General features: G+C 33.8%; 1 protein-coding gene across 1 annotated transcript in view; it reads right to left on the bottom strand.

Annotated features, from left to right (window-relative positions):
- Nucleotides 1-16429, bottom strand: part of LOC113394794 (potassium voltage-gated channel protein Shaw-like) — a 262752-nt gene extending 246323 nt beyond the window's left edge. The window contains exon 1 of the mRNA XM_026632216.2: nt 16206-16429. Within this exon, the coding sequence (XP_026488001.1) occupies nt 16206-16249 (44 nt within the window). The 5' untranslated portion in view covers nt 16250-16429. The remainder of the gene's footprint in view (nt 1-16205) is intronic.
- Between the last annotated feature and the right edge of the window lie 3972 nt (nt 16430-20401).

Consider the following 20401-nt stretch of genomic DNA (forward strand, 5'->3'; position numbering starts at 1 on the left):
AAATCACGTGACTCACAATAATGAACAGAAGTCAACGTACCTTATTTAATATCAATGTTATCAATACAATTCAAAAATAACTTAAATTAAATTATTATTATTACAGAATTGATTAAAACATACATCACATAGTGTAAGCCTTATGTGTAATCGTCTAATTATTTATTTATTTCTTACTTAATCTGTCAAATGTATGTATGTATGGCAGGGCCTTCACCAGAGTTTTATCAATCAGCCGAACAGCTTAGGAAAGAAACAACTTAGAAACTTTTTATTGTATTTATTAAGATAATTTAAACTAATCCGATACAAAAAAAAAATTAAAGTTTTTTTAGTTTTAGTAGTGGCTGTAAAATTTCAACCAATTGATAACTTAGTGATGGTAAATATTGATGTTTAGTGGTCGAATACTCAATAACTTAGTGGTACCTAACGAAATGGACATGCACAGACTCATCGGCATTTCATATATGACATCACAAATCACAAATCTGAAATCATCTTAAATGATAAAACTTATCAGATGTAGAATTTAGAGATGATTACTTATCGTCCGCGGCTCTGCTCACGTTTTAGTTGATCGTCAGATGTTATTTATATAAACGCCCATAACGTTCATTACTAATTTAATCAAAATCCTGTCAGTGCTTTGATCGTGACAGATAGATAGAGTTACTTTTGCATTTATAAGATTAGTATAAATATGGGACTGACGTACCTGTGTAGGACGAGAGTCCCAAAATTAAATAACAAAAAAAAAATGAGTATGAGATTAAAAGTCTCGAATGTGTTTTTATTGTTTTCCATTAATTACAGGACTTATTGTTTATTGTAAACTGTTTTTAATTGGATCAAAAGAGTAACTAATGACTCCTGTTTTTTTGGCAATTCTTGATAGAATTTTCATTTTGATTGATGTATAAATTAAAATAATCTGAACAGGAATAAAGAATACTTTAATTTGAATCTTTAAATATTTTTCGATAAAAAAAAAAGAAACCATTACAGACTATAAAGATGGAATTTCTTGGGCTGAAAAATCGTTTTTAATTCCTCAACATAAAAAATATAAAGTATTTACAAAGAAAATGTATTTCGAATAGCCGTCTTCTAAGAGTTTTTTAAATAAATCAACATCGCTCGGTGACTTTCAGACAACGTTGCTATAACGACTTTTAATGAACTCCAAGCCGTAAATCCTTGGCAATTAAAATTTAAACTAAATTATCTTCTTTCATTTACTAAAGCTGTGTACATGCTAATCGGGTACATCATATTATATGTCTTTATGGCAGAGCTGTCGATTTGTATAATTGGATAAAAAAAAATTAAGTATAAATTTAGGCGTTTTGTAAAGTGAAATGTCAAAAAGTGATAAGCGACATTCACTATAATAATCACAATATTTATTGGATACACGTATCAAAAAGGCATATCAATTACAAGCTGTATAAATTCAATGACCTGTATAAGTTGACCTACAGGCAGTCCTTCCTTTATTACGTTGGAGTTCACTATTAGTAGTAGGATTTTGTGTGATGGATATCATTCATCATATATTCTACAATGAATATTGAAAATGGAATGTTATTTCTGTATTCCGGTTAGTTCAGTGATCCAGTGTAATTAGACATAAATCCTTTGTTTAACCATCAAGTTTGCTCTCGATGTTTCCTTCAACATCGAGCATGAATTATAAACAAAATTAGCTATAACTGGTGCTTGCACTGGTTTAACCGGAAAATTTCAGCCAAAGTTAATTTAGTCACTGGGTCACTTCGGCTAGGTAAGTTATTTTACCTCCTTGAATATTTTCCTATACTCATAGAGCTTGTTGAAAAATCCAGTAATGGTTCTCAGGTTTGAATCTGATCTGGTCTACATATTATTGTGTTTTAAAAGGGTAAGATGACTGCAAATGAGTTACAAGATGGTGAGTGCGCACCAACGCATTGGCACTGTAAGAAATATACGACGAATGGGCGATACTTACCCAGACAGCTCATACCCTACCATCAACTAAATTTCCTTCGATTGAAGTCCAAATGAACTATTTCTAAAGAAGTCTCAAGTCAACACGCTTTATAAGATACCTGCAAATAATTTCATCGTTACAAAAAGTGTTGTCTTCTTTTTGAGATATAACAGTGTAAGCACTAGAACGCCCGATGTTTGGTCTGAATTGTTGACTCGAGAATACCTTCGTTATTTGTGTAGGTTATATTGTTTGACAAGTATAAATAGAGCCTTGCCAGCGGCTTTCCTTTACGCGAGTCCACGGTAGAAGATGACTTTGATATTTCAGTTGAAAGGTGATATTTATTTTGCTGTTTTATATTGTGACTCTACCTTTAGATTTTTCTTTGATATTTCAAAGAAAATCTTTACTTTGGATTTGAAATCGCAACTGTATGGTTTTTCCAATTATTTCTGTTTTTAAATATAAACGAAATAGCCATGATGTTGGCAGTGCCAGTAAAAATAGTCATTTTTGGAATATCAGTTCCTCATCACGCTATGTGTTGCACTGGCAATAAAAGACAAGATTGACATTTCTATCGATCTATACTAATATGATAAATGCGAAAGTAACTCTATCTATTAGGCTCTCACGGCTGCACAGCTGAACCGCTTTTGATTAAGTAAGGTTGAACCCCACGAAATACTACATTTATAAACCTCAAGAAAGGCTAACGAGCGAGTAAAGCCGAGGGCGAAAACTAGTATAATATAAAATAGAGTCGCTTCCCGCCGTCTGTAGGCTTAACTAATTTAAACTATGCAACGGATTTTAATGCGGTTTTCATCAATTAAAAGAGTGGTTCAAATAAAAAGGTTTATATTATGTATAACTCATGCATATTATTGTACAAAAAAGTCAAGATTTCTACCTTCCCTGGCTGGAATAAACCATTAATACCTTTTTGCGTTTTAATATATAAAAGTTATATACAGACCCTTATTGTTCCCATCTGAAACCGGGATGGATAGCTAGTGTCATTATATAATATATTGTTCAGTATACTGATATTTAATCCAGAAAATATCTCAAATGCGTATTGATAACCAATCCATACTAAAAATTAAGCAAAGGTTGTTTATAAAGTTAAGGTTTCCACCAGTTGAATTAAGTTTAATGTATTTTTTAATTAAATGCAAAAAAATCATTGCATCATATTCAACACAAAAACCATGTAATGCTATCTCCACGCTTCTTAATTATTTATTTTATTAATTAATACGCCTTATTAAATAATGTTGATTTATCAGAAACTGAAATTTATTACATCGCAAAGCTTAAAGTATTTTCAGGATATTGTGACAGAAGCGAAAGCCTTATCCAATGTTGGATGAATTGAATCGTCTTTGCGGAGACGGAAACTCGGTGTTACAAGTTTTGTTACTTCTCGTGTTTGATGTTTATCATATTCTATCCAAATATTATATTATTATGTATATAATATTGTAATGTAAATAAACTGTGATGTCACAGTAAGTATTCTAACTTTGTTAGAAACATTCCCAAGGAAGTCTCGAGCTCTGAGATTTTAAAAGCCCTAACAGTTTGTCATGTTTAGACATAAGAATCGTGTGGGCATTTTTTATATCATAGATTGGCGGTTTAACATATGGGCCACCTGATGGTAAGTGGTCACCACCGCCCATAGACAATGGCGCTGTAAGATAATATTAACCATTCCTTACATCGCCAATGCGCCACCAACCTTGGGAATTAAGATGTTATGGCCCCTGTGTCCGTACAACAACAATAACAATACTGTTGTTTGGCGGTAGAATATCTGTTGAGTGGGTGGTACCCAGACGGGCTTGCACAAAGCCAAGTGAAACCACACCACTACCACAGTGGGATATCGTGAAAAGAATGACACTCAGTCAATATAATCAAACTTTATTACACTCACAATTAGATTTACACACAAAGCGATAAGAATTAACAACACTCAAAGCGCTTAAGGAACAGTCAGAAAGTTCTGTGACCTCGCTCGGCCAATACGTTGCAGCAAGTGCTCCGCCTAGACCCGAGCGATTCCTTCACGACTCCGTCGTAAGCGCACTGAAGTTCTACCGAACTACACCGAATGAAATTCCATTGTGTATCTGAACGATTGACCGAATGCGACACACGAACAAAATTAAAAATAGATACAGTACAAATCATGAGCCCGTTGAATCTCAATTCCGATCCTCTGGGCAAAAAAATAACCAACCCACCTCTGTCACCCGAGAAGGCGAGTTGTTATACTCTTTTTAAAGGTTTTTGCACGTTTAGGTTCAATAGTTTTAACTGAAACATTTATAAGATACTTTATAAGTGTCTTGAAAAAGCGAACTACAACCAACGACGATATTGATGATAGAATTAATCAAACTAAAGGAAGCTAACAAGTTTTGGATATAGTTAATTTTCTAAAAGCAAGTCCATAACAATGTAACTTATCTCGCTTTCAACTACTGGTGTAAGCTCAACTTTATCAACCCAAAGTGACCTTTTGAAGTACATTGAAAACAAGTAGAACTTCGAAAATGCTTTGTATTCAGTTTGCGGTGTACTAAAGAGGTTTAAGGCATACAACCTCCACAGTTAGTGAGTTATTTATCCCTAAAGAGGGTCGAGAGAATCTGTAAATATTTTTCGGCAATTCGTGAAACGAACCAATTGTTGGTCTAGGATTTTGACCAAAGAATACAGGTTCAAATACAAGTAAGTGTCGAGTATTTGGGTGCTTATAATTCTCGTGTTTAGGTAAAGAAATACATCCTCAATAACCCTGTATGATATTCTGCTACATGTGTATCCAACAAAAGGAGCCATGTGGTGGAATATTCTCCAAACCTTTGTATGAAAAAATGAAGAGACCTTTGTCCAGTTTTTATGAGCTGTGAGAAATTTTAACCATACCTTACATCGCCAATGCACCACCGGCCTCACGAATGTTATGTCCTTTGTGCATACACTGGCTCAATCTCCCTTCAAACCAGAATGGTAAAGTATCTGATGAATGTGTGGTATATACCTTGACGGGCTTTCACAAAGCCCTGCCACCACTATTCTAGTCGACAGAATCCAGGAAATATCAAAAACTTGGCAAAGTGTCCAAAAAATATTTTGGACACTTTTCCTAGGTTTCGATATAGACAAAACTTAGTTTTGCAAATATAAATCCTTCCTTTTAATTTGAGTGGATAATATGTTCAAAGAAAATTCCTAATAAATAGTTTTCTAATAATAAACCTTAAAATATAATAACTTAAAAAAAACGAACTTAAATTTCGGCGTTGTTTTAAGCTAATTTTAAAATTTAGTCAAATGATCGACGCAGTGCGGCACAGGAAAAAAGGGGAGGTAAAATGGCGCAATTTTCATAATGACACTCAAAAACACGAGATACTTTCTTATAATATATTCATGACACACCAAGAAGCAATGACAATAAGAATAAATTATAATAAACCATTCAACTAGAAATACCACAAAAAATCGAAAATAATTGGTGAAAGTCCATAACAAACTGGACTAAAAATGGCAACCGCTTCGAATCAAAACTACTCTGGTTAGTGTAGAAGGAAGCACCCCACGACAACCGTGATAACCCGATGTTAACCGAAGTTAGCGCATTCAAACCCGGGTAAGCTCCTATTATAGAAGCTATTTCACATGCTTAGTTTGTGTTTAAAATTCAATCCGTACTTGAGCGAAAGAAAACATCGAGAGGAAATCTGTATGTATCGGATGAAAATCTGGTACATCTGTATCTTAAACGTTGTAGAGTCCTCTATACCTTGCATCTATGGAAAACATTTACAGACTGTTTATACACTCTGGGAAGACCACCAAGTCTCGCTATTCGTATTTATAATATGAATATTCAGCAACAACATAATCCAATGCTAATGATATTTCCATCTCGATAATCTTCACAAGCAATGAGATGCAAATGCTTTGCTCGCAGATCACTGATCAAGGACATGTAATACATATTTTATACTTGCGTTTTAATACATTGAAATAATATTTTCATAAGATTAGTAAATACAAAACCAAAAATAAAGGAAGCCTGTAAATATACCTGATCAAATGATATCTTTCCTCTTGAGAAGGTGGTTGGCATATGTTCCACCACGCTGCTCTAATGTGGTTAACCCATATACTCATATGAAAAATATCCATCCGACTGCACGACATGCAGTTTTCCTTGATTTCAACATAGGACGTACAAATGTACGAAATAAATATTTCGATTTATAATATAATAAAATATAAACAATCCTTAAGGAAAGTTTGTGGGCTAAACACAATGGTTTTGGTAATTACAACATGAATGACTTTTTACGACTTCCGTGGTCGAGTAGTGTGTATACCGGTACGCCACTCCGAGGTCCTGGGTTCGATACCCGGCCGAGTCAATGTAGAAAAAGTTCATTAGTTTTCTATGTTGTCTTGGGTCTGGGTATTTGTGGTACCGTCGTTACTTCTGATTTTCCATAACACAAGTGCTTTAGTTACTTACATTGGGATCAGAGTAATGTATGTGATGTTGTCCAATATTATTAAAAAAAATATTATTGTTATTATGTTGTAATTACCACCTTGGAACTAAAAGATTGCCTCCGGACCATTTCAAATAACGTTATAATTTCATAAACATTATTTGAAAACTCAATGTCTATATATAAAAAAAATAATCTGCCGAGTTCGTTTCACCGGTTCTTCGCAGGTCTTGAGGCATTTCTTTGTGTAGTTGAAGGATCTGATATTTGTTTCGGATCGTTGGTATATTTTTGACATTTAATAAGCATTTATAACGCTTCTATATTGGATAAAGACTTTGACGTTGATAAAATTGGTTTATATAATTCAAAAGATACTGTTCTCCTCTCCAAGGCTTGTTACTAACACAAGTTGCGTGACCCACAATGCGTAGTTTAATAAATTAATTTAAGAACACTAATTTTAAAATACATACATAAATAACTTATTTCCTTTTCTACGCAAAACATCATTTGCAAATTTTATTATTCATCACTAGTAGGACACAAATAAAACCCCATGCCTCCTTAGCCACAGCATAATAAAAATAAAAAAAAAACTCAAATGATTTTTCTTTATATTGTCAGTCAGTCTATCAATTTAAATTTTTGGATTGGAATTTGATAACGAACAGTTTGCTTTGAACTCTACGACTTCTTCATTGACTGTGTTTATCTTTGTTAAAAAGGCTATGATCAACACTAGAGGTATCCCGTAAGTAGAAACTCAAAACTCGCCTCAGAACTCGAAAATGGAATGTCAGATTGTTGAAACCTTGACTATTATAATTATAAAATATATAGGAATCACATAGCGAAATGACATATCATAGTAAATCGGTTGTCAACATTTCACGAGTGAGATACGAAGTGATTTTTTACAGAATCGCACATCAGGTAACGAGGTACTCGAATTTCAATTACTTTTCGCATTAAGAGATCGTCATTATAAAGCTCCGGTTTCTTCTGATTATATCCTATTGTTTTTGTGTAAGCCGAGATGGCCTATTGATTAGAAAAATCCAATTTTAAGATTGCGATAATAGGAGAATACATTGCCACATTCTTGCACCTCAAAAGGAGTATTTAGCCCAGCGGTGGGATATTCACTATCCTTTTTTACATTATATAGGATATTTATAAGTTTCAATGCCGAAAACAGCTGCCTAAAGAAAATGACGCCATCTTTTTTTTTAAGTTACATTGACGTCATTCGAAGCTATAGCAACGGGTAAAAAATAGCATAGCTTTTCTAGGAAACATAATCCTTAGCATTAGCTAGACATAAATGTCTGTGACATCATTTGTTTGAATGTTAAACACGAGGCTTTTATTTTATCTATAGTCTGAAAACTTTTAAATCCCCAGACAATTAACCTATATTTTGATCTAGGTTAAAAAACATAACGATCAGTTAAATATAACCAATAAACAATAGTTTTATAGCTTATTATTATTGTTTTCCCCAACGGTTATCGGTTCTACGACAAATATGGCCAGCCCACTGCCACTTCAGCTTACTAATCCGGTGGGCTATGTCGATGACCGCGTCTCGGCAAACGTAGTGTAGGACATTCTCAGGCACGGTGGAGTGACGATTTGCGCAAGACGGCTGGCAGGAGCTGGACGCGAGTTGCCGAAGAAAGACCACAGTGGCGTGCATTTGGAGAGGCCTATGTCCAGCAGTGGACGAATGCGGGCTGATGTGTGTGTATGTGTGTGTATTATTGTTGTTTGAAAATAATACAGACACTACCTATTTCTTATTTTTATCAAATTATGATCACATAATATTATGACCTCAGAATTCCGCAAAACAGCGCGGACCAACTAGTTTGCAATAATAAATTGTTACTTCGAATTATTTACAAATTACTAGTTTCCGTCTGAGTTTGAGTAAGCGGAAGGCAGGTATAAGTTAGCCTTTTTCCATTTCTGTTGCTCTTATAACGTGTATCCTAAATTTCATGATAATCAGTTGATAGTATACTTTTCATGACATAGTTAGGCAGACAGGTGAATGAGCTACCTGATGGTAAATAGTCACCACTGCCCATAGACATAGGAGATGTATAAAATTTTAACCAACACCTTGGGAACTAATGTTATTTCCTGGCTCACTCTCCCTTCAAATCGGAACACAACAGTACTAAATATTGTTGCTGATAGAATATGAGATGAGTGGGTAACTACCCAAATGTGCTTGCAAAAAGTCCTACCACCGAGTAGGTATTAAGGTATAAAAGCGTATCAGACAAACAAATAAACAAACACACTGCATTTATAATACACTTAGGATTAGGATGTCATGAGTTATTTAGAACTTCTAAAATCATAGCCTTATAATCCATATGTCATAGTTATATCTTCAAATCTTCCCTATAGAGATTGATATAACGCCAGCGAGATTTCTGAACGTCTACGGATATGTTTGCGTAATGAGCTATAACTAAAATCAAATACATCATAATTATAGACTACTAACGACGCACATTTATAAATTTTTGAATTCATAAATTGCGAAGAGTAAAGAAATTATACCCACAATGGAATAATTTAACTTTCTACCAGAGAAAAATTTTTTAGAATTGGATATTGGATTATTAGTTCCCAATATTACCCTCTACATACAAACAAACAAATTACTACTTTATAATATTTATATAGATATGACGGCCAAATGTGGAAATAAAAAAATATTTTTATCAAGTAATGCTAAACAAGAAATAACACAAGAACGAGAATTAGATATAGAAAAATGTGACTTACACGCTAATATATTTAGACTTTTATTGCATCAATACCCAAAAGAAATAATATTTTATAAAACCAAAAGCTTGTGAAAAATTTGAGCTCAATCGTTTCATTTCTTTTTTTTATTTCAGCTACAATTTACACACTTAAACGTTACCTATAAATAAAATAATTAAATTCTTCCAGTAAAAATAGGCTAGTTTTTATAATTTAATTTAATTCTATTTAGATGGACTATAATCTTGTAAAATATTGCGTTAAATTACAAGCAGTATTATACGGTTAACAAGCTTTCGTCAGCTTAGAAACTCAAACAAAACAAAAATAATTATTTAATCATATTAAAAACTTGTTAAAACTAAAATTAATATGAATTTTTTTAAAACAGTAATATCTAAAACGGTACAAAAATAACCGGCCAAGTGCGAGTCAGACTCGCGCTCGAAGGGTTCCGTACCATCTATAAAAACGACAAAAAAATTATGTCTAATGTATGGGTGCCCCCTTAAATATTTTTTTTATTCAGTTTTAGTATTTGTTGTAATATCGGCAACAGAAACACACCATTTGTACAAATTTCAACTGTCTTTCAAATCTATCACGGTTCATGAGATAGAGCCCGGTGACAGACAGGCGGACAGACGGACGGACGGACTGCGGAGTCATAGTAATAGACCTATTTTACCCTTTGGTACAGAACAATGAAAAGTTAATTTTAACTATTAGTTATTGCTATAATATATGCTCATTGATAGACTGTTGCTGAGAATATATATCATCTTATTTCGATAGTCAATCATAATTGTATAATCGCCCGTGAGAAACTTATTTGCAATATTCCAAACATACCGTCATATGCAACAGCATACACGAATAAAGTTAAATAAAACTTAACATTATATAATAAAATTTTAAAAAGAAAAACAAAATCACAGTGCTGTACTAGTCTCACACTAAAAGCCTTTGCCTTTGGAAGTATCTTCGCCTCCCTAATGTAGAGTACGTGTGGTCAACATAGATATTATTCAACTTAGAACGTGACGCGATAACATACGAAACTTTATGTAGTATCTTCCTAAAACTCTGATTATATCAAGCGATGCGAGTAAGTATCATTATTTGATACAGATTGATATTATAGAGAATTTATAACATAAATATTATAATTTCTTGATGCAAGCCCGCCTGGGTGGTTTTTTTTTATGGTATCGGTAGGCGGACGAGCAAATGGGCCACCTGATGGTAAGTGGTCACCACCGCCCATAGACAATGGCGCTGTAAGAAATACTAACCATTCCTTACAACACCAACGTGCCACCCAACTTGGGAACCAAGATGTTATGTCCCCTGTGGCTGTAGTTACACTGGCTCACTCACCCTTCAAACCGAAACTCAGTAATACTGAATACTGATGTTTGGCGGTAGAATATCTGATGAGTGGGTGGTACCTACCCAAGCGTGCTTGCACAAAGCCCTACCACCAAGTAAAGGTGGTAGGTTAGTGGTAGACCAAAAGCTCGTCCGCACCTATTAAAAAAAAAATCTGGTCGATTTTGACCATTATGCAAACAAAATTATATGTAAATGGATGTTGCTATATGTGCTTTAAGATCATAGACTTCGAAACCACTGAACCGATTACCAAAGAAGTTGGCATATATATGTATTTTTCAATACCGTTACGGACAAGCTTTTTATAGCTCCCTCTTTATTATTTACTCGACGGCATCACAGCTAATCAACTTCTAGACCTGATTGTGTTTATAATTCATCTCGTGCTCGACGGTGAAGGAAAACATCGTGAGAAAACCCGCATGTGTCTGATTTCAATCACCAACTCGCATTGGAGCAGCGTGGTGGAATATGCTCCATATCTTCTCCTCGGAGGGAGAGAGCCCAGCAGTGGGAAATTTACAAACTTCTAAGCCTACGGATCAACCAATCGCCACATCAATTGGTATGTACACAGCACAACATCTGGGATTAACTGTCGGTTATATTTAGATTTCACTATTTACCATTTTTCTTGTTTTATTTTAAAGACTAAATGTAACTTTAATTTTGCTTTAGTAAAAATAATAGTTCGGAAACTCGCGTTTAGTGCTGTTCCATGTTTTTGCACTGTCGAGAATTAAATGTAGTTCCATAATCCTTACTAATATTATAAATAGGGCAGTATGTATATTAACGAGTTCCTTACTTCACGCAACAGCGGGGCTGTAAGCTCTGCTAAGATACATAATTGAAAAGACGATGAATATTCGCTTGAAGATATTTTAAAAACACACGGGATATTTTTTTCTCTGTTAAAATACACAATTCCTGTGCGATTTAGCATAATTCTGTAATTCCCTCTTCCCACTTTAATGGGAGGAATTTTAATAAAATATCGTACGATTCCTAAGAGAGACCTTGGAATAACACACATGTCCAACTTTTTATGTGGAAAAATTAACAGTTTTATAGTCCGGCTATTAGCATAATTCTGCAGTTCTGTCTTGAAACGACTAAACGGAATGAGTTGATTTTTTTTTTTGTAATGCATAATTCACAGTCACAGTTCGAATGGGATGAACACGTAATGATTAAAATGTTGTATAAGTTTGAATCAATTTAATCTAATTTTATGTTCAAACGTGTGTATATTCATGTGTACTAATTCTAAAGGTATCGATGAAGACGATCGAAATCGTGACATTAATGTCTTGTGACATTAATGTCTTGTGACATTAATAGGCTATTATTATTTTCAGTCTGTCTGTCTGTTAACAGCATTTTTTCTCAAGAACACGTCGTAGAGGTAAAAGTTGAAATTAATACGAAACATTGAAGACTGCGGTAAATTGGAGCTGTGACAATCGAACATCATAGTCAACGCTATCAAAATATATGGCCGTTTATCGCGCCTTCCCCATACATTCACAAAGGGAATCGAAACCTATAGGATATTTTCCGGTGATCAAGAATCATAAAATTTGGAAGAAGCAAAAGAAGCACAAGTATAGGAAAAATCCGAAAACAACAAATTTACGTTGTTGTTACATCAGTGTCTGTTTGTCTGTCTGGTGGTACGGAACCCTCGGTGTGCGAATCCGAATCACACTTGCTCGATATCAAAAATTAAATCTATTCTTAAATAAAAAATCAGCCTATTATATTAAATTGGTAGGATTACTCGTTGGGAAGTAAACAAAGTACATACGGAAAATAAAATGAGATCTTATCCTGCCAAACATAACGTCAATAAATATTCTTATTGTTTTGTTACAAGTTAAACGTGCAAATAAAATCAAGGTATCTCATATGCATGATTTAACTTCCACTTACAATCTACGCAACGACATTGGCTATCGGGTATGATAACCGTTAATCAACGAGTACGTTACAGAGTTTATCTGTGCTGTTCGAAAATTATATTGAAGTACATTGTCATTGACGTTCTTATTTTGAAAAGCGCTTGAAATAATAAAAAACTATATTTCTTATTAAAAATAGAATTGCTTGCGTAACTCAATAAAGCGCTAGCGTGGCACGGATTTTAATTAGCCAATCAAAGATTTGAATCTATCTCTACATTCCTTTCGAATTCCTAATTTGAAATTTCAAATGACATTACAATACAACAATAGTGACCTTGGTAATTTTACATTATGACATTATGCAATCAATATTAAGAAATTAAAATATTTCCGGGAATGTGAAGCCCACTCACTGTATTTTATTTTACCTATCTGTAAGCATAAAGTAAATACATAACCAAAATTAATATTTTAGATAAAAGCATAACACTGGTTTATTGATTGTAAAAATTCTGCCACCGGTTTAGAAATCAGAATACATAGTTACATCGATAATTTTATTTATTTGTTTAAATACTTCATTGACCACCACACACACAATGGGACCAAAGGCGAACTTAATGCCTGACGGCATACTTATATATATGACTCTAAAAAAAATACATACACACATAGCATCTACAAAATAAATATTGATCTATGTTATCTATAGTAAAACATATGAATAATAATAGTGCATACCAGAAGTCATGGGAACTAGGGGCTTTCCGACAATATTTTCTCACGTAGACAAGTCTTAAAAGTAAATTTAGAGGTAAATTTTCTAATATGTTCGGGTACTTTGTTCCACAATCGGACAGCTTGAACGGAGTAGGAATTAGAGACGAAACCGGAAGTATGAGTAGGAACAAAAAGAGTTTAAGAATCCATAGAGCGTAGACGATTGTAATTATCACACAGAAATTTGAATTACCCTTTCAGGAGGAAGAGGATAATGTTACCAGTGTATTAAATCTATATATTATATAAAAATAAATCCCGATTTCCCAAAGTCACGGCATCACGCATGAACGACTGGACAAATTTCGTTAATTCTTTTTGTGTTGCGCTTGTTATTGTCGTAAGAAAGTTCGTATATGAAAAGAAAAATTAAGAAAATTTAAACATTACAAAAATTTAAGAAATCTCCACGACCTTATTAAACATTTTCATAAAGCATTACATTAATAAACAATATATATTTGGTATAATTATTTGTTTTATTTATTATAACAATATCAATTCAATGTTCATAATTAATACAAGTCGATAGAAAACGTTTGAGTTGGTATGGAGATGTAAGGCGCTGAACGTGATGAGCATAAACGTGGAGGGATGGAGGAGAAGAGACCTAAGAAGAAATGGAGTGTGTGAAGAGGATTATGAGAGATGAATGTCAACGATCAGACGATGTAAAATAGAGGAGAATGATAGAAAAATATATAAAAATCAGGACAGGGCAACGTCAGTCGGGTAAACGAGTTACTTTATAATATTAAGTCTTACTGTGACGTCAATAATTGTAGTGTTGATTGGGGTGAGCACTATATATCGTAAATTACGAAAACGCCCTCAACGACCACGTGTACTATTATTATAACTAATAATATGTTATCAATTTTATATATTATATTCGAGTTTTACCAGCGATCATATATTTATATATATTATCGGTTGGTCGGGGTATTGTAAAAAATATGTGATCGTGATCAAAATTTATGGACATGAAAGCGAAATGCCACTCACCGATTAATCACAAAATCGCAGCAACTACAACACCTACAAATTTGAAAATTGGCAAGTAGCTTCCTTATAGGGTGTCGACATCCGGATTCTACGAAACTACACGCCTAAGGGGAAACGGAGTTGGAAGTTTGTGTTTTATGAATTTCGCGCGGGTAAAGCCGCAGGTTCAGCCAGAAGTATGTATAATTTTATGACCATGTCCTTCTGAACATAATCGTCTACGGACTGACTAACCAAATAAACAAACACAAGCGTAATCTCTATCCTCTCACTCTAATAATCCCATTATCTTTTTAATGTTCTGACCCGGAATATGAACCCGCGACCACGAGATATGTAGACTTATAACTGGACTGAGCAATTAAACTGGAACATTATGTAGTTTATAATTACTTATATGTATATAGTCGTATTATGAGATGTACATTGTAAGGTATACGTATATTAATTACTGTTATATTCTAATAAATTATTTTCTATAATAATACTATACTGCTCTCGTTCCCTTAACAAACAGCTTTCACTAAATTTTTCTATATAAAGATTGCTATAAGTGACAAGACCATCTATAGACCTTCTTAAGGCTCTTTACACATCGTGCAAAAATTTTAAATAAATATAAATTGTATCGTTTTATCAACCAATGTCTGTACTGCTCGGCTAATTCTAACCCACTTATTTTAAAGAGAGAAGCTAATTTCACCTCCATTTAGTAGATACACATATAACAAATTTTCAAAGAGATTTTGCAAATTTTGTATGTTACACCACCGACGAGCAAGAGATGAATTGATGAAAATTAAGAAATGAAAATTCAGCGGTGCTTGCACCAATTCGAACCTACGACAAAAACAATCTTGTTCTAACCACTATGCTATGTTATATCGTTGAATATGTGAACCTCATAACATCAATATAAATAAAGTCTCTACAAACTACTTGAATTGCCATTATATAAACTGCAACAGGTTATTAAAAATTATCTGATAAGTAGTATATTATTTTGTATCAGAATTTATGAGTTTAAATCAGACATTGATCTCGTTTATAAATTTATAACTTAAGTAAAGAGTATATACATTTTTATCGTGCACTTGGTGGTAAGGCGCATCAGATATTCTACCGCCAAACAGCAATAATAGCGTTATTGTGTTCCGGTTTGAATGGTGAGTGAGCCAGTGTAACTACAGGCATAAGGGACATGATATCTTAGCTCCCAAGGTTGATAGCGCATTAGTGTGAAAAAGAATGGTTATACTTTCAGCGCCAATGTCTATGGGCCGTGGTGAAAACTTACCATTAGGTGGCCCATTCGCCAACATATTACACAAAAAAGTACTTTATTCCTGAAATAATCAGTACTGTGTTATTGTTCAGCGTGATTTTTTATTTGACTAATATATAATATATCTTTATTGGTATATATTTTAGTAACAATTTGAATTATATAATTTTGAATTATCGTATTAATAAATAAATGAAAACGAGTTTTGTAGAGTCGTTATTAATTGTAAACATATAATATATCAACTGATTTTTAATTTAAAGGCATCTATAGATTATATAAATAGTATTTTCTATTTAATATACATCATAATACATCATAAGAGCAACAAGTTACTGATGTCACTTGAAAAATCATACTCGTTCAAAATAAACTGAAAATCGATCCAGAAATTTTAACATATGTTATTCAGTTTTAGCCTTTTGAATTAATTTGTCTTAGCAATTCTTTTTTCAAATACACCATCATCAAAATATTATAAATTCGTTTGATTGAATATTCATAAATTTCGATACAAAAACAAGAAACCATACCTAATACCGCCAACGTTCAAAATAATACGGTTCTCGCCATCCATCCCTGCTCACAATCAACCGTACATTGACATTTGAAAAATCACAACACAATACTAACACAGTCTTAAAACATTATAATCACAATACACGACACTCAATGTAATGTTTACGCGTTTTCCCGAAATCATAACTGACAGGAGACGTGTCCGAACGCGGCGACGTTCGCTAGCATACTGATGCTGTAACTGTAGAGATGAAACGCCACCCGGCCACCCCCACCTGTGGACCGAACGCAGTGCAGTCTAATGTCTTTCAGGTACAATACTCGTCTAATATTTTTCTTTGCCGCTGCAAGTTTGTATGAAATCTTTAAGAAAGCTTTCAATGTTATAAATAAATTGTAGGCTTTGAGCTTTAAAGCTCTCGTGTGAGCTTTGCGAATCATTTTATTGTTTCTTATAAAATAAAAAATAATTTAGATAGACTAGACGATCCTTTCTGTGTTGCCTCGAACGAAGAAGTAGGAAGATATAATCCCCAAAAAAAGAAAATTAAAATATTTCTAATAAATTTATAAGGCACTTTTTTCACAAAAAATATTACATAAACTGAAAATAGTGTTATTAAGTTTTGTTAGTGATCCTTTTAGAACAAGTAACTGAATAAATGAATTAATTCATAATATGATTATGACAAGTTTATTTGCCTTCATGTTTGGCCGATTTCGGTCAATCATCTCGAGCGAAACTAGCTTGTGCTAGATATCTTGTAGCACACAAGTACGCAAACGTACGTACGTCGAGCCGGATCAGAATCCAGAAACTAGAGCTTAACTTCTTTTTTGAAGCACGAAAATGTAAAAGCAGCCCACATCTAAACTGATAATTTGTCCATTGAAATACCCAATACTTTTTTGTCGCCTGACTCGGGGATTGAACCCAAGAGAGGAGAGTTCTCCTTTACTTGACCGCAGACTTATTTATTGTAAGTATGTGTAGAATTTAATATTTATCCTTATAGTAATAAATAATATATTAAGCCATTTTTAAACGTCAATTTTAATAGCACAAAGGTCTAAGACTCGTTTAGTTACGTGAATTTTTCATGTAATGTAACAGCCTGTAAATAGCCCACTACTTGGCTAAAACCCCCTCTGTCTTTGAAGATTTGAAGCATATTCCCCACGCTTCTCTAATGCGTGTTGGTAGAGACACATGCAGCTTTCCTCGCGATGTTTTCCTTCACCGCCGAGCACGAGATTAATTCTAAACACAAATTAAGCACATCAAAATTCAACGCATTTTAACCAATGGGCCAACTCGACTCATTACCACTAGGACTTGACAACTTCTAATATAAGTTTTAGGCTTGGAGGAGAAAAAAGGCTTAAATTAAAGCCTTTATTCGCTTACCAAATACTGTACTACATTTAACTTATAACAATGCTATATTAAATCTTGTTCAATAAATTTAATCTCCTAGGTAAGAATGTGCAATTCTTTAATAAGGGAGGAAACCTTTTGATTCTCTTTCCATCTCTTGATTTGATATCTACTAGGATAACATAAAATTCTATGAAGTTTTTAAAGTTTAAAAGAAGTAATCTTTAATATTTTAGAAGAATTTTTGAAGCTATTTGATAAAAACCAAAAAGGTAAAATAAGATTCAACTCGACAGTTGATTCCAAACACGGCACTGGGTCAATTAGACCCTGACCCACCGGGTCAAAACTTATAGACACGGTAGCTGGAGCGACCGTTGAGGACACGATTTTCAAAAATTGAGATGAAAAATATAAATTCCGAAGTTTATTTAAATCTTTGATTATCAAAACAACGAGATGTTATAAGACTGTATTTTTGTTAAATAATATCTCACATCGAGATAAAGTTGTCCTCTTCTGTTCGCGAAGGATGTGAACTTTACAATTTATCTCTAAACATACAGACCACGAATCGCAAACACTTGTGTTTACACGTGAGCAGTTTTACTTCTACGGCGTAAATAAAAACCGTTTTTGAGAAATAGCATTTAAATTATTTCCTAAAATAGCCTTTTTCGATCGACTTGACACTTCATTGGCAATTTAGCGAGCAACTACATCATGCAGTTTTCTTGTAATCCTGCACGCGCGACAAAAAAAGGATACCATAAAAAATCAGTAAAATTTGCACGGGTGTACCTGCATACTTCAGTTTTCCGTGTACGTTTACAATAATAAATTTCATTTAACCGACCCTTCTCGAATTGACGACCTTTATCGTAAATTTCATTTTCGGTTCCGGATCCAAAGTATAGAGCTACATAACTAAGCCCACGCTGCCTGTCCGTCAATCTATCACAGGCTTATTTTAGGATCGAATAGCGAATACAAAATACATATCTATAACTAGCTGAACCTGCGGCTTTACACGCATGAAAATTATAAAACTTCACCTATTGTACACAAACCAATAAGCAGCCTATGTCATTTCCAGGGATTAAAACTATCTCCATTCTAAATTTCATCTAAATCTGTTCAGTGGTTTAAGCATGAAGAGGTAACAGACAGAGCTACTTTCACTTTTATATATTGTGATGTAGGTTGGCGGACGAGCAAATGGGCCACCTGATGATAGTCATCACCACCCCCCACCGACAATGGCACAGTAAGAAATTTCTTTTATCGCTAATGTTTTACCAACCTTATCTTGTGTCCCTTGTGCCTGTAGTTACACTGGCTCACTTCAAACCGGAACACAACAATACTGCTGTTTGGTGGTAGAATATATGATGTGTGGCACTTACCCAGACGGGCTTGCAACAAGCCCTACCACTAAGTAAATATTTGTATAGATAACAAATAAAAATAAAACTGCTAAATGAAATAATAAAACTAAAACAATGAAACTCGAATTATTTCTCAAACATTGTGGCAACGAGCTCACAGTATGAGACTTGAACTCTCACATGGCAGTTGTCTTAACTGTGTCACTTAGCAATTTTCAATAGTACATATCTCAAAAATATATGTCGATACTAATATTATAAACGCAAAAGTAACTCTGTCTGTCTTTCTCGCTTTCATAACTAAAAATTGAACCAATGTTGACGAAATTTGGAAAGCTGGCTTGAAACCCCAATGACGAACATAGGCAAAGTTGTGGGTGAGGGATTGTATGGAAGTTCTTGGTGGATTTTCATCACAAACTTCCAAGCGGAAGAGAAAATTATATAAAATAAATAAAACTCCGAGAATATATATATAAAATCGATACCATAAAAATTTCATAGTTTTTTACGTCAATTTCAATGTGATTCCAAATAAAAAATTGCCTGTTATTGTTGTGTGAAAATAATGTATGTTTATATGTTCTCAATTTGATAATTATCATTATATTTATCGCTACCAAAAGAAGTCGTACTGTATCTCGTGTCGCCTGATCCATTGACAGCTTAATCGCTGGCCTCCGTCGCTGGGTTTTGTGTGTAGACTCCCTTAATAATACCTCGACGATGGATTCAAAATTTTAAGAATCCACTCTTAACGGTGAAATAAGCCGAGGAAAAAATAAAAAAGGACAAGAAAAGTATGACGTAAGGAATGGTTTTATTTTTTACAAATTATTTGAATTTATGAAACGGCAAAGTTAAAAATGTCTGCGGAAATTTATTATAGAAACGGATACCTTGCCCCAAGGAGGATTTATTGACTTTGCGGAGTCGGAAACTTGGCGTTATAATCACTCACCCTTCAAACCGAAACTCAGCAATGCTACGTTTTGCTTTTTTACGGTAGATTATATCAATGACATAATTATACACCATTTTCTTTTTCATATCCCGGGACGGCCAAATTTTTTATGTACTAGGTACCTTTTAATTGACTTAAATATTATTTGTTTAATTTAAGTTATTATCTTTTTTCGTGCATAGTCGGGACAGGTATTAGTTGTATAAAACCATTGCGTAACCAACACACACTACGGAAAAGTTAAATGATTGAATCAGCGAAAAATTTTCATTTTCGCTGACTTTCGGGACCGGGGGAGGATACACACGCGTTACTGTTCACAAGAAGTGTATATTAAAATAAAAGCTGACGATATATTACGTGCAAATTGCTTTTTGAAAATAGAATTAAGTGTTTTCAAAGACAAAGTCAAACATATTAATTGAGGACAGAAGGTGGACACACACATTGTGGAGTTTCAGCTCGCTAATATCCTGCCTT

The sequence above is a fragment of the Vanessa tameamea genome, chromosome 17 (assembly GCF_037043105.1).
Source record: "Vanessa tameamea isolate UH-Manoa-2023 chromosome 17, ilVanTame1 primary haplotype, whole genome shotgun sequence".
NCBI lineage: Eukaryota > Metazoa > Arthropoda > Insecta > Lepidoptera > Nymphalidae > Vanessa > Vanessa tameamea.